The following is a 15,558-nucleotide window of genomic DNA, read 5'->3' as shown; positions in this document are numbered from 1 at the left end:
TACTTTAGCATTCCAATCCCCTATGATGAAGAGGACATCTTTTTTTGGTGTTAGTTCTAGAAGATGTTGTAGGTCTTCATAGAACCGATCAACCTCAGCTTCTTCGGCCTCAGTGGTTGGGGCATAGACTTGAATTACTGTGATGTTGAATGGTTTGCCTTGGATTCGTACTGAGATCATTCTATCATTTTTAAGGTTGTACCCCAGTACTGCTTTTCCCACCCTTTTGTTGACTATGAGTGCTACTCCATTTCTTCTAAGGGATTCTTGCCCACAATAGTAGATATGATGGTCACCTGAATTAAATTCGCCCATGCCTGTCCATTTTAGTTCGCTGATTCCCAAGATGTCGATGTTCAATCTTGCCATCTCATGTTTGACCACCTCCAGCTTACCTTGATTCATTGATCTGACATTCCACGTTCCTAAACAATATTGTTCTTTACAGCATTGGATTTTCTTTTCACCACCTGACACATCCACAGCTGAGTGTCCTTTCGGCTTTGGCCCAGCCGCTTCACTCTTTCTGGCGCTACTTGGAAATACCCTCTGCTCTTCCCCAGTAGTATATTGGACACCTTCCGACCTGAGGGGCTCATCTTCCGGTGTCATCTCTTTTAGCCTTGTGTTACGTTCCATGGGGTTTTCTTGGCAAGAATACTGGAGTGGGTTGCCATTTCCTTCTCCAGTGGACCACATTTTGTCAGAACTCTCTGCCATGACCTGTCCATCTTGGGTGGCCCTGCACGGCATAGCTTATGGCTTCACTGAGTTACACAAGCCCCTTCGCCACAACAAGGCAGTGATCCATGAAGGGGATTGGCAGGTAGGGCTAGGGAAACAGTCTCACTGTGGGGTATCTGAAATGGCTACCGGTAGCTAGTGCATAAGCAGAGTGCACTGCATTCTAAGGCCAACAGCCAAACCCGGTGTGATGTTAATCAGGTGGTTGGCCCTTCAATGCTTGTTTTTTTCTTCATGAAACAGCAGCCAAGGGGTCTGTGCATACAATCCAAATTGGGGCCCCAGTGTGGAAGGAGAGGCCCTTTAATCCCCCCCCTCACACACTCACGCTGGTTCCAATCTGAATTGGCCTCTGCAGCTGCTAAACTTGTACTCAACAATCAAACATGCAACAGCCACAATCACGTGAGTAGCGTGACATCTGGTTTGGCGCTGGCCAAGCTGACACCTCTGGGACTGGCACAGACCTTGACTTTTATCCACAAGAGGCAGAGTGCTGTCATCATAGCTGGATTTGCAAGAGGTCCCTTTGGATCCCTTGGGAGTAGCAGACGCAGACTAGAACAGAAAAAAAAAAATCAAAACGCCAGGGTCAGCAGCTTGCAGGGACCAGAGCAGAAAGTAAAATCTGCTTTTAAAAGTTAACATGAAACACTCATTCCAAGAAAACTGGTCTGTGCTCTAATTCCTATTTTTAGCATGATGATACTCAGCAATAAGTTGGCATGCTGAAACCTCACTTTTCCAGTGTGATAGATGTGTGTGTGTGTGTGTGTGTGAGATTATGTGTGCCTGTGTGTTATGGTTTTACTGAGGCTGGAGCATTGGGGAGTTGTGCCATGGCAACTAATGTTTGTGAATTGTTGTTTCTGAAATTAGCTTTTAAGCAGCTGTGCTTCTAGACAATTGTTTCAGCATCTCGGACCTGGTCCCTGTAATGGCCATTTGGGCTGGTGTGATGCTTTTGTATTGTTTTTAGGAATTGCCAAGCAGGACCTGTAACAAAATGTTACAGCGTTGCCTCTCCTCCTAGCAGGAGTACTCCGGTGCAGGGTTCCTCACAGCCATGCCCGTCTCCAAGATACTTTGTCTATGTACACACCCATTCCCCGGTTTCCAAATTTTACTTTTCCAAATGATACTCAACATTCCATGGGTACTGAGCATGCTAAACCCTCATTGGGATGTTCTTAAGATTTTGCCCCCTCTGTGTTTGTGGGGAAACATATTTATTGTACACTTCCTTGGTTCTCCCAAGCATGCTGACACCTCTGTTTTATTTCTCAGTGGCCCTGTTTTGCCTCCAGTCCTGTTGGCACTCACCACAAGAGTTCAGTATTAAACGGAGTTAGATGAGCTAGGGTAGGCTGGAATCTTTGAAATCAGTGGGCTTACTTCTGAACAGACACATATAGGATTGCTCTGTTCTACATTAACTTAGTGGAAAGGTGGGATACACATGCTTAAATGTATAATATGACATTTGTACACCATCTGTACCGGTTCTTCCTTGCCTTCTCAAATCCTACTAGCTTAGCTAACCCCAATTTCCATGCCATCTCCCTATGAGGTGGGAATACTTTTCCCTCCCCTAAAATGCAACACTATAAATTAAGGATGGTGCAGGCACCTCATTCAGTCTGGGAATCTGGCAGAACCGCCCTTGCCTGCACCCCCAACCCCACTTGCCAAGCCCCTGCCCCTGCTTGCCCCTTGCCTGTGCTCAGTGAATGGCCTCCACTCACCCCAGTGGCCTCATTGAGCTTCACGGTCGCCATTTTTGTAGAAATAAAATGGTGATCGCAATGCGCATATTTGCATACACGCAAAAATGAGCATTTTTGCAAATGCACATATTTGTGTCTGTGCGAAAATGCTCATTTTACAAAAATGCACAGTTTTGCACACACACAGACGTGCACCTTCGCAAAAAATTCACACATCCCTACTATAAATACACACATTCTTTGACATACTTGGTTCTGTCTACCCAAATCTGGGTTTCTTTAATATATTTGGGATTTATTTATGTTCGTGCAAATAACATACCACTCTGTTTGCGCCTTTAACCTTACGGAAGCCAAAATAATCTAAACTAAGCTGGCATGGGTGAATCTGTCAAGTTTGATTTGGCTCAGGTTTTCATTTTTCCACTGCTAGGCTCATTCCATCCTGATCCTGCATTGGACTGTGAATTACTTTTCGTACATTGGCGCAAAAATATGTATGCATTTTTGCGTGCATTTTCCCCAAATGTAGACATTTTGTGTGCACTTTTGCAATATACACATTTCCCCCATTGAAAAAGCATTTGTGTGCAATTCTTACAAATATACTCTTTTGAGTGCTCATTTTTTAAAAAAATGTCTGTATTCTGTGGGGGTGAACCACATTATAAACTTTGGAAATGTATGGATTTCAGTTGCCAACTATGTTTAGGTTTGGGAAGTGTTTAGGTTTAGGTTTGGGAAGTGTGAGCTTGGAAAGTTTGCATTGAAATGTAGCTGTCTTGAGTGCCATTTTTTGGTAGAAAGGTGGGGTATAAATCAAATAAATAAAGGAATTAAAGGAATGTGAACCGAACAAATTTCTCACCCATCCCTAAGCTAAACTCCCATTTGCTGCTACTACAATTCTTGATGAGAACTCTGCATCATCTTCACCTGGAAATGGGATTTGTTCCAGCCTTCCTTCTGCAAAACGCTCCGTAGCTCTTTGTAACTCCAGGTCATCTGTAGAACATGACAGGCTGCCTTGGTTTCCCTGGAGGACTGGCTAGTTTTGGGGTGGTGGTGATATGCGTGTGTCAGAGGGAAAGGATACACAAAAAGGCAAAGGTTAAAAGTCAAACGCATTCAGGTATTTAAGCCTGTAGACCAGGGGTGTCAGACTTATTTCAGCTTGGGGGCTAAATTCCATTTTGGAGAAGCTTTGGGGGACCGCATTCCATTGGTGGGTGGGCCAAACGCAAACCAGAGCTGGACGAAAATACAAGAAATGCCAGCTTACTTTAGCTTTAAGCTCTTATGGCCTGTAACTGAGCTTGAGGAGAGGCATTTCAACATTTTAGGATGAGGGGGCCTATGCACAACAGGTTGCACAACCATAAAGCACAATGCATAATGCACCCAACTGTGCCTGTGCCTGCGCAAACATAATGTTAGTTGGATTCTTCTCCTGCACATAGTCCAGAGCTGAGTTTCTGCTAGCGCAACATTATTTGCGCTAATGGAATGACACAGTTGTTCTTATGAATGTGCCATTGGTCTCTAAGCTAATGTTGGAGCCCAGAGGCAGTAGCTTCTCTCTCTAACATCCTTGTGGCACAAGCAAGAGTCATTTGAGATGATCGCCCGCTTCCTTACCATCGGTTCACACCAGCCCATTTATTTTGTTAACAGCCTTATCATTGCCACCCATATAATGGAACATTGCAAAAGGACAGACATCTCCCACTTTGCTGATAAATGCCTGGATTTCCTTAAACGACAGTGCCTGATTGTACACATATCTGATACTGAGGAATAGAGCAGGCAGCAAGGGAATCTGCCCCGAGACGACAGATCGTTTCATTCTATTGATCTTGTCTCTGAAGTCAACTCAGCCTATTAAAGGCACTGATTTATGAGATGTAGTTATGGCATCTGCTTTAAGTGCAGCAGCTACACCTCTGAAAGATGTAGTGGCAGAAGAGGTATGCAACATGCCTCTGTAAACCAAAAAAAGTGGATGCTGTAGCTGAATTTTTGCATTTCCCCTTTCAGAATGGAGCATCATGGCCCTGGAAGTTCTTCTCTGGCTTGGAACAGAAAATGAGTTTCTGCAGATGCACACAGCATGCCTCTTCACGTAGACTGCCATCATTTTTTTCTTTAAAATATTTCTTGGCTGCCTTTCATATACACCAGCGGTGGACAACCTGCTCCCTTGGACTAATTTCATGCAGCCCTCAGCCTTAGTTTCTAAAGTCCCTCTGCAAGTGACCAGTTCAGACCAGGGATGTTGGAGAAAGCCCATTTGGGGAGTGGAGTTTGAGGAGTTTTCCTAGGCTCAGTTCCCCAGACTTCAGTTCCTTTCCTGCTATGGCACCTGACTTGATCTGCAGTGAGCTGGGCTGGTTCACGGATTTTCTGGGAATTTTGCACATCGGGAGTGGGTGAGGTACTGCAATTTGCACAGATTTCTGAGTACTTTGCACAAATCATAGCCAAACGTGCACAAATTTCAACTGGATTTGCATGGTTTGTGCAAATGCAGCTGTAATGTGCACAAACTGCTCAGAAATTTGTGCAAATTGCAGAACCTCCCCCCACCGATGGGTCCAAAAACAGATGTGCAAAAAAGTTCCTGGAGATCGGGGAACAGCTCGCAGCTCAGCTCACAGACACAAAGCAAATTGTACAAACCACGGAATTCTGTCGAGCCACAAAAGGACCGCATTTCCTAGTGATGAACATCCCTAGTTCAGACCAGTAGACAAGGCTAGGCTAGATGGACAAATCCTCTGACCTGCCTTAAGGGCAGTTTCCTATGCCTTCGCCTTTTGCAGTACTTTTAAAAACTAACCTCGACTTGTTGATGGCAACCAGCTTCTGAATGCCTTGCGTTTGGATCAGGGACCGGGCATTTTCGGAGCTGTCGGTAATGATTTCGTGGATGGTGTTCAGCACTGCAACCACTGTGTCCTCCTCCAGGTTTTTTGAGGATCGCTGCTGCCTGCTAGGCAAATTTCTTACCAGCTCACCCATGGCATAGCTGCCTGAAGAACAGAAGGTGCTCCCATGAGTCAAATCCGCTCATTACTCAAGGAAAAGAATGAGGCCATAGCCCAGGGCTGAGCACAGGCTTTGTACATCTGGAGGTCCTGGGTCTGTTCACCTCCAGCGCCAGTTCAAAAGGATCAAAGAAAGGCTTAAAAAGACTTCCTAGCCAAGAGGTTGGAGACCTAATAAGAGAGTAGATGGTAATGGGTGACATCAAGGGTAGCCATCCTGGGGCCTTCCAGAGGCTTTGGACTACAACTCCCATCAGCCCCAGCCAATGATCAGGGCTGATGGGAGTTGTAGTCCAAAGCACCTGGGAGGCGCCAGTTTGCATAAGGGCTAAACTATAGTTGACAGTGGCAGGTACATTCGCCTAATAATGTATATCCTCTGTTAATGTATAACGTGGAGCGGGGAAGGGAATCTGATTTTCACATCAAAAGGGGCTCATGAGTGCGAAGAACCAAACTCTCCTCTTCCTCACCGTTGGTCATCTAAATTCCAGTGGAGGCTGGTGGCTCCAATTTCATTGGGTCTGTGAATCCATTCTGGGTTCCAGCCAGAACCAGGCAGAACTCCAAAGGAGCTATCCAAGGTGCTGATCCCCATTTGGGGGGTAGGGTACAGCACTGTGGAAAGCTCCTTCAGAGTTCTGCCTGGTTCTGGCTGAAACCTATAATGGATTCACAGCCTCACCGAAATCAGACCCACCAGCCTCCAGTGCTAAACTTCTTAGTCCAGCTTCGACCTCAGACTGGGGGAAAAGTCATGGGGGACAACACATCGTGGGGAGGTAGGGTTGAAGAGAGTTCAGCCCAAGCCAAGCCAGCTCCAAGTTTGAGGGGACCCTTGGCAAAGTGCCCTCTGGTCTCCCCCTCCTCTTGGTGGGTTTACCTGGTGGCTTAGGCTGCAGGCAGCAACGGCAGCAGGCCAATTAGCACAGGGGAGATCACTGCCATTTGAGTTTCCCACAATGCCTTCATGGGAAATTAAAATAGTGGTACCCAGTCTGAGTTCTGTCCTCCCACCCCACCCTCCACGCATCTGCCCTTTTCATATTAGAATCTGACTGTTTTATGCACAAATGGGGAGACACACGATTAAAAAAAGGCATTGTGCCAATGTCACTTTAGTTGGGCCCTAAGGCTGTGCCTTGTGCTTTAAGGGAAAAAGGAAATGGATCAGCAGGCCTGGAGGAAGCATTTCCACAAGTTCCGGACTATTGTTTGGAAATTCCTGAGAGCTCATTGCCCCAAAGCAAGCGCTTACGGTTGAGGTAGTTACAGTCACCAGGAAAAAGTACAGGACTTTGCATCCTTTACTGTGAATGTTGTAGCTATCATATATTACCCTTTACGGCCCACATCAAACAGGTGCTGGGGAACAATTGCTACAGCCACACATTAATGCAAACACATGCATGCCCACTGTACTCAAGACATGCTCAGAATAGTCCTGCAGGGATGGAAACAACACTGGCTTGTATCTCTCACCTCTTGCTTGAACAAGCTGTGCATATCCTTCAAGTTAAGTAGCACCCCCAATGCCTCCAGGAGACAAAGGCCTAAGACCCCCAGATGTACCATTTCACCACTTAGTGGAAGAAAGCTGTTTTTCAGTTTTAATGCTTGTGGCCATTGAAGCAAACCTATTTGGTGGTGGTGGTGATGATACTAATAGAGACAATAAACTCAGCTAGAAATTGGATGTAATATACCCCCCGCTTGATAGGCTTTGTGTCCAGTATTTCCCTTCTCCTGGCATCCCCACCGTCAGAATGTATCGGGCTTGACGACTGGGAAAAGGGCATTTCCTCTAGTAGCACTCTGGCTTTGGACTGTGAGAGAGAAAATCACTCTTCCGCCTCAGCCATGGTTGTATGAGTAAGGGCCCCGGTAGAATAGGTCAGGTGCGGGCAGAAGGTTGACCTAGGTCTACTGGTAGATCTCTGGGTGATCTGCAGTAGATCGTCAAGGATTTCTGACTCCCAACTGTTTAACAATATCAGCAACAAAATGATTCCTCCCCCGGCCCATACTAAATTATACTGCTGAAATGAAGAACACTTGGGGGTAATGAGGAGTGAATTTGGGATGTGTGGAAGGACCTCCTCAAAGCAAGTCCCCTGGGTTCAGAATGCTTTAATTTTTAGTGTATGTCTTTTGCCCCAGGCTTGGTGGGTGAATCTCAGGTCTGCGTAAAAAAACAGAAAGAAAAGTACATCCCACAAGGCCCAAAGTCTGCCCACCCCCAGGAATTGGTCCTCCGTGCCTCATTTTGGGGACCCATGTCACTGATACAGTCGCTGTTCAGAACGCACCTATGAGGTCCTTGTTGCGGCGGTCCATGGAGAGGTTCCTCAGAGCGATAGACACGGCTCTCACCACCTTGTCAGAATCTGACTGAAGCAGTTCCACGAGGACTGGTAGCCCTCTCTCCTTCCGCACGGTTGCCCGGATGTACGTGGACCACTGGCCAGGAGGAAAGGGAGAGGGGAAAGCAACCAAGAAATTTAGAGGGCTTCCCAAGTCAGAGCTCCATGTTTCTATCACAATTCTTTTCCCCCAAGATGCCGAGTTATCAAAATGTTAAGAGCCATGCTGGATCATTCTAATGGTCCTAGTCCAGTATCCTTTCTCACACAATTGCCAGCCAGAGGCCCTTCCCTTAGCTCCATCATCACCACCATCATCATCATATTATTATTATCATCATCATCATCATCATATTATTATTATTATCATCATCATTATTATTATTATTTGTATGCCACTTTTCCGTGGTAGAACCATGGTCAAAGCAGCTTACAGCAACATCAAGAGAAATACATGAAATACAGCAACATTTTCAATTATAAATCATAACAAAATTTACATAAACATGTTTAACATTAGCAGGAACAAATAAGCTAAAGATCTCACGGTAACACATTTTTTTAAAAAAACCCACTAATGACAAAACTGAAATACAAAACAATTTCTATAGGAATAAAAAATAATTTATCTCATCTAAAGCTAAAGGTTACCCCAGCACCAAACTCAAACATGACATCCACCTAGGGATGTCAGAGAAATCTGCAACAGAATCAGTTGAGTTTGGATTGGCTTTTCCCAAGTCACACAGATTCCATGAACTTGCAGCCTGTTTTTTGCTTTGTTTGTTTTTAACTTTCTGGAATTATGTGCAAATTTGGTTGTAGAAAAATTCTTAAAATAAATAAACTGGCTGAAAATGCACATTTCCCCTGTGGGCGAAAGCATGAAAATGTGCATGGGGGATTTGCACATTCTGGGGGACATCTGCACATTTGGAGGGGGGATTTGCACGTTTCTGGAAGTGTGAATTTGCACAAATTTGGGAAACTGGAAAAAATCCAATTCTGCAAATGAGTGGATGATAGAATGAACGGTGCCCACCAGACAATCAGCAAAATGGAGATGGAATGGATTTTAACAGGATGCAAGAGGGTGCCTTCTCAGTGGCTGCTCCCAGGCTCTGGAATTTCTTCTCAAGGTAGGTTAGGTTGAAGTCCAAGGACAAGCAAAGCCAGTTATGTGCTTGGCATTTGCTTGCAGGAGCTCCTGCAAATCCCAGCCAAGTCCCTTTCATATGCCCCCCAACTCAAAACTGGTTCCCCACCCCTGAGATAAAAACATACACAAATGTCGTAAGTAGGGATGTATGGATTGTGTAAACTCCATTCCATCTGTGTTTCACGGATTGTCCAGTGCCTTTCATTCTGCTGTCCGCCCATCGGTAGAATCAGATATTTTAAATTTCCAAATTTGTGCAAATTTGCATGTGCGAAAATGCACAAATTTCCCCAAAATGTGCATTTTCACACTTAAACCTATGGGGGAAATGCACATTTTTGGCTGTTTTTAAAATTTGCCTGTTTTTCATCAACAGAATTTGTCCAAACTTCAGGGAAGTTAGAGAAACAGCCTGAAAGTCTGCAGAATCCATCTCAGAGGGGGAAAGCTGGTCTGCTGCAGAACCTGAGGGTTGGAGTCATGGAAATCCAAACTCACTTGGCCCATTGCGGATTTCCCCGACATCCCTAGTCATAAGGAACATGGGCAGGCTTTCTTTCCAAAGCCACCATCAGCTTTAAATGAAACCTAAGGAGCGTGAGAGCGCCTTGCAATGGGAAGCAGCCCAGTGACACCAAAGGTAACAATAACAGGGATCACTCACTGTCCAGTTTCCAGCGCTGAGGTTCTGCAAAGCGCCAGCTGCTGCTTCCAGAGTGTTGAAATTCTGACTTTCTGTGAGGATAGAGAGATAAAGGCGCACCACCTCTGGCTGGTACAGCAATTCAAAGCCTAAAACAGGAGGGAAAGTCACAAGCCACACGTAAGATTCATGCCAACTTCCAGAGGGGCTGCTGTGGCCGTCCGCTGCAGCAAGAATAAAATGAGTCTTGTAGTACTATCATCACCATCATCGTCACCGTCGTCATCATTATTATGGCATAAGATCTCATGGGCTAGAATCCACTTCATCAGGTTTGTATGTGTTTGGCATGTGTGCGTGTATGTGTGTACACACATTCACAGGCGTAGAGGGAAAACTTTATAACAGTTTTGTTTATTTATGTATTTATTGCATTTGTATCCCGCCTTTTTTCCTCTTGCCAGGAACCCAAGGCGGCTTACATTATCCTCCTCCTCACCGTTGTATCCTCACAACAACAACCCTGTGAGGTAGGTTGGGCTGAGAGTCTGTGACTGGCCCAAAGTCACCCAGGGAGCTTCCATGGCCGAGTGGGGACTAGAACTTGGATCTCCCGACTAGAACCCGGGTCTCCCAGCTCCTGGTCCAATACTAGAACCCGGACCTCCTGGCTAGAACCCGGATCTCCCAGCTCCCAGTACAACACTAGAACCCAGATCTCCTGGCTAGAACCCGGATCTCCTGGCTAGAACTCAGATCTCCCAGGTCCCGGTCCAACACTAGAACCCAGATCTCCTGGCTAGAACCTGGATCTCCCACCTTCTAGTCCAACACTGGAACCCTGATCTCCCGGCTAGAACCCAGATTTCCTGACTAGAACCCAGATCTCCTGCCTCCCAGTCCAACACTAGAACCCAGATCTCCCGGCTAGAACCTGGATCTCCTGGCTAGAACCCAGATCTCCTGCCTCCCGGTCCAACACTAGAACCCAGATCTCCTGGCTAGAACCTGGATCTCCCACCTTCCAGTCCAACACTAGAACCCAGATCTCCTGGCTAGAACCCAGATCTCCTGACTAGAACCCAGATCTCCTGCCTCCCGGTCCAACCATAGAACCCAGATGTCCCAGCTCCCGGTCCAACACTAGAACCCAGATCTCCCGGCTAGAACCTGGATCTCCTGGCTAGAACCCAGATCTCCTGCCTCCCGGTCCAACACTAGAACCCAGATCTCCTAGCTCCCGGTCCAACACTAGAACCCAGATCTCCCGGCTAGAACCTGGATCTCCTGCCTAGAACCCGAATCTCCCGCCTCCCGGTCCAACACTAGAACCCAGATCTCCTGGCTAGAACCCGGATCTCCCAGCTCCTGGTCCAACACTCTTGCCACTACACTACACTGGCTCTACACTACACTAACAGTAATGAAACTCAAAAAGTACAGTCTGTGACAATTCAATTAAAACTTAAACATAGGCATAATAAGTCTAATGGCCATTCGTGATGGCAATTAGTGGCGATCACACAATCGTCTCAGCATTGCCGAGTATATTAACATGTGCAGTGGAACATAAACAGCAAGAACAACAAGAGGGAAAAAAAACACTTTGGGATGAATTCAGACATAGTCATCCTTAGAGCAGACCTCGAAATCAATGGGAAAGGTTAGTCACGCCTAACTTAAGTCCCATTGATTTCAGTGGGTCTGTTTTGAGCATGCCTAAGTCTGGAGCCAACCCAATGTCTATTCAACCACAAATGTAGATTTATTTATTTGTTACATTTCTACACCACCCAATATGTGAAGGTCTCTGTGTGGTTCCCAACAATTAAAACCCTAAAATACTACATGATAAAATACATGATAAAAGTTTAAAACTACAGTATAAAATAAAAACAAATATAAAAATAAAACCTAGCAGCAATGCAAATATTTAAAATACAGTAACAGATTTAAAACAACAGAAACTGAGAGACTAAAGTCCCTGGGACAATAAGTAGGTTTTCACCTAGCACTGAAAAGAGTACAACATAGGCACCAGGTGAGTCTCTCTGGGAAGCTTATTCCACAACTGGGGTGCAACAACAGAAAAGGCCCTGTTCTTAGTAGCCACCACCTCACCACTTTTGGTGGGGCTCCCAGGGAAAGACCACTAAAGATAATCTTAGGGTCTAAGCAGATATATATGGGAGGAGACAGTCCCTCAGATAACCTGGCCCCAAGCCATTTAGGGCTTTGAATGTTAATACCAGCATTGTGAATTGGGCCCAGATTTATGATTTACAGAATAGGGAACTGCAAGTTGACTTACCAATGGCATCTGAACCTGGAGTGTGTGTGTATGTGTGTCCATACAGAAATGAACACCTGAAGCCTAGAACCACCCTTCAGTTTTTCTGCTGACAAAGAGGGTGATGATGTTTGAGAGGCCATTTGCACCCAGATGTACAGCACTGAGCAGAATTTCGGCCTGCAAGATTTTCTCATTTTTTTTAGGGATGGGGGAGAATTCCGCCAGCAGGGACGTCCCTGCTTTTACGTGATAGGCTATGCAAATATTTGCATAGCCTATCACGTTAATAAAGAGCACGGACGCAAATGGCATCCAGGATGCCATTTGTGGCTGTAAAGCCTTAGTTTAAGGTAAATGCAGCCTTTACGGCTGCATTTGCCTTAAACTAAGGCCTTTATGGCTGAAAATGGCGTCCTGGATGCCATTTGCATCCACAGTCAGTTCCCTCCCTTCAACCAGCGATACCGCATGGTGGCCATATCGCTGGCACTTCAGAGCCGGCCGGCAGTTTGCGGAATCACCGCGGAATGGAGCTGGCCAAAGAGGATTCCGGGGGGGAAGAATGGATCACCTCTCCCCCCCCGCAGAACCCCCCCCCCAAATGGCAGGTAAGCGTTCTGCCCATCCCTACTTTTTCTGATAAAACTGGCCCCACCCGTCAACCCTGAGATGGATTCAAACAGTTGCCAAAGATTCACAGGAAGCTCCTTGGTGCTGTTACACCGGAGAACTGTACCACTGGATGCATGTAGTTTGAGATGTCTTCTGCACTCCTTGAAACAAATCCTAAAGGAAACCAAAAAATGTGCATGCGTCACTTCTTAGCCACCCATGTCATCCTAATCAATCCAGATGCCCAGTTTGCAGGAGGGATTTTTATTTAATTATTGCAATGTTCTTCCAGCTGTGAACGGCACAGTCAAACCCTTTCCTGAAGTACCTTTCGAAGCAGATTCCTGCGAGGCACAGCTGTTCTCCTCCCATTAAGCACCTGCTTGTCTCCTAAACCCATTTCCTTCATTTCAAAACCCTCTTAATTATTATCTTTTTTTACCTCCACGGTACTTGCTTCTTTTGTGTAATATATAACTAATCGTCTCCTCCACTTTTTCAAAACAACAACAACATGGAATTTGAAAGAGACAACAAGGTCAATCAAGGCTGGTAATGAGCCAATGAGAGAAAAATAAAAGAAACAACAAGATGCTAAATGTGAATGGATGTTTTGCTTGTTCTTTTAAAACAGGAGTGCAGAAGTCTTTTGAGGTCTACCAGGACCGTTGTGGGTCTGATGATGTCAGTGGTCATGGCCCTGTCCAATGATATCATGTCAAGGGGTGTGGCTACATGATGTCACTGACATCATCACTCCAGCTGCATCCCTGCTGTTATCTCCAGTCTCAGATTGGAGATAACAGTGGGAATGCCCTCTGAGGGTACTCCCCCAGGGGACAGAATTTACAGACCAAACCCTGCCCAAAGAAACCCTGGGAGGCTCCACAGGCTGGAGGTTCTGCACCCCTGTTTTAAAAGCTGGTGGCAATTCAAACCCAGCCTCAGCAAGAGTCAGCTCAAGTAACTGCCTAACTACTTTAACTTTCAGGTGAACCACAGGTTCAACATGGGAGCATGTGGTTCGTGGTGTAGCTATTGCATTTACAAATATTATAAGCCACTTTGAGGACTCTTATTGAAAAGCAGTGTATATATCTACAAAATAAATAAATAAGATGGACCAGAGGTGTGAGCTTCTGACAAGGTCGCCCTTTTCTTTTCTTTTCTTTTCTTTTCTTTTCTTTTCTTTTCTTTTCTTTTCTGGAAGAGCTCTTGGGCCTTTTAACAGAAAAAAGAAATGGAATGAAGCTTATTTTTATTTTTCTCTTCCTATCACTACCTCTGCAGGCAAGGTTTAGGTTTTTCATTTATCGATTTAGGGAGCAATCCTATGTCCCCTAGACAGCTTCTGGGGGACATAGGATTGTTCAGTTTCCTGGATCTGAGTTCAAAGACTGGGCTCTGAGTTCCGAGCCAGGAAACCACACTCCCCTCCCCCTTGTAGCCTGTGCGGAGAGAACCATGCCAGCTACCTCTCCGCACTGGGTAAATGGAACGTGGAGATGGGGGAAAGGGGGTGTTCCTGGGGGTGGGGAGGGGAGGAGACTGGGGCAGCTGGCTTACGCCTTTTCCTATTGCTGCCCCAGCCTCCTTCCCTCCCGCTCCCCAAAGACTCTGCTAGGTGGGTGAAATTGCCCTTCTAGCTTGAATGCTGCATGGAGGTACAAGGTGCCTCCCCCTCTGCACTGGATACCTGTCAGCCTCCGGAGTTCTTCACAACTGTACACTTGGTGACAACATAACTTCTCTCTCATCCTTATTTGCAGATTAAAGGATCGAGAACATCTCTGTCATTTGTAAAGTGAATAAAAGGGTGCCAAATTCAAAACAGAAGTGTCCTGGCTGGCTTGTTATTTGGGGTGAGCAGAAGGTAGATTTCCAGATATTGGGACTTCAGTTCCCAGCATTCCTGACCATTGGCCATGCAGGAGATATATATAGAAATCTTTTTGCCATATAGAATCATAGGGCTGGGAGGGGTTTACAAGACCATCAAGTCCAACGCCTGCTCCATGCAGGAAGCCTGATTCCCAGGCAGTCTCCCATCCAAGTACTAACCAGGGCTGACCCTGCTTAGCTTCCAAGATCATATGAGATCAGGCACGTCCAGCCCTTCATTTGTGAATGGGGTGCATGTGAAAGAGAATGCATGGTTGGGCCTGCTGGCCTAGGGCTCCTGACATTCTCACTTGGGGCCAATTCAGCCCTTGGGCCAAAAACATTTCCTTGGCCCTGTTGGAGAAGAAGAAACAAGGGTGGTGGAAAGAGATGGGGAAAAACAGAGAAAGAGGGAGAGAAAGAGAGGGGGGGAGAAGGAGAGAAGGAGAGAGGAAAACAGGAACAAGTGGAGAGGGGAAGAGTGAAAAAAATGGGACAAGATGGTAAAAAGTTAAAAAGTGGGCACTGTGTTCGAATTTTGGGGCTAAATGTGGGCTTTGAGTCAGAAATGGCTGAACGCCACAGCCCTAAGCTGTAGCACAACTATCCCCAGACTGGTGCCTTCCAGAGGGCACCAGGCTGGGAAAAGCTGCTATAGCAGATTGATGGTTCTCCATGATGATGGAGGAAAGGAAGTTCAAACAGGAATGGCGTAGATTCCACAGACGTCCGCCAGATGGCAGTCAGGGAATCCGAAAGCGGAGCTGCCTGTCCCTCCTCTGCAAGGTCACATTCAAAGAGAGAGAGAGCATGCTTTGTTGAAGGAACGCAAGCGGTTCCCTAAGCAACTAGAAAAATGTGAGCCAGAAAGCAAAAGAATCGTCTCCGTAGTGGAAACCAGCATTAAAAAAAAAAAAAATCCTGTAAAAACAAACAAGCAAATAACCACGCAGGGAACCTGAGCTGAGTTTGGATTCCTGCCTCGTTTCAGAGGAAGCACTCGTAACTTCATTACGAGCGGTGTGAAGTTCACCCCTTTGCAAAGTGAAAGAGCTGCAAACCAGGGTTCACGATTTGTTTTCGTCGGCA

At 46.0% G+C, this 15,558-nt stretch overlaps 1 protein-coding gene across 9 annotated transcripts in view; it reads right to left on the bottom strand.

Moving 5' to 3' along the window:
- Positions 1-15,558, bottom strand: part of ARVCF (ARVCF delta catenin family member) — a 641,936-nt gene that overhangs the window by 26,264 nt on the left and 600,114 nt on the right. For all 9 annotated transcript variants that reach the window (XM_084820398.1, XM_084820396.1, XM_084820391.1 and 6 more), the window contains 5 exons: positions 9,705-9,832; positions 7,828-7,978; positions 5,311-5,503; positions 3,408-3,519; positions 1,212-1,302 (listed from right to left, as the gene is read on the bottom strand). In XM_084820398.1, the coding sequence (XP_084676524.1) occupies positions 1,212-1,302; positions 3,408-3,519; positions 5,311-5,503; positions 7,828-7,978; positions 9,705-9,832 (675 nt within the window). The remainder of the gene's footprint in view (positions 1-1,211; positions 1,303-3,407; positions 3,520-5,310; positions 5,504-7,827; positions 7,979-9,704; positions 9,833-15,558) is intronic.

Source organism: Heloderma suspectum, chromosome 13 (assembly GCF_057233095.1).
Source record: "Heloderma suspectum isolate Gila_16-S chromosome 13, 16-S_ref, whole genome shotgun sequence".
NCBI classification, from domain to species: Eukaryota; Metazoa; Chordata; class Lepidosauria; order Squamata; family Helodermatidae; genus Heloderma; species Heloderma suspectum.
This window is presented reverse-complemented; position numbering and strand designations above follow the sequence as displayed.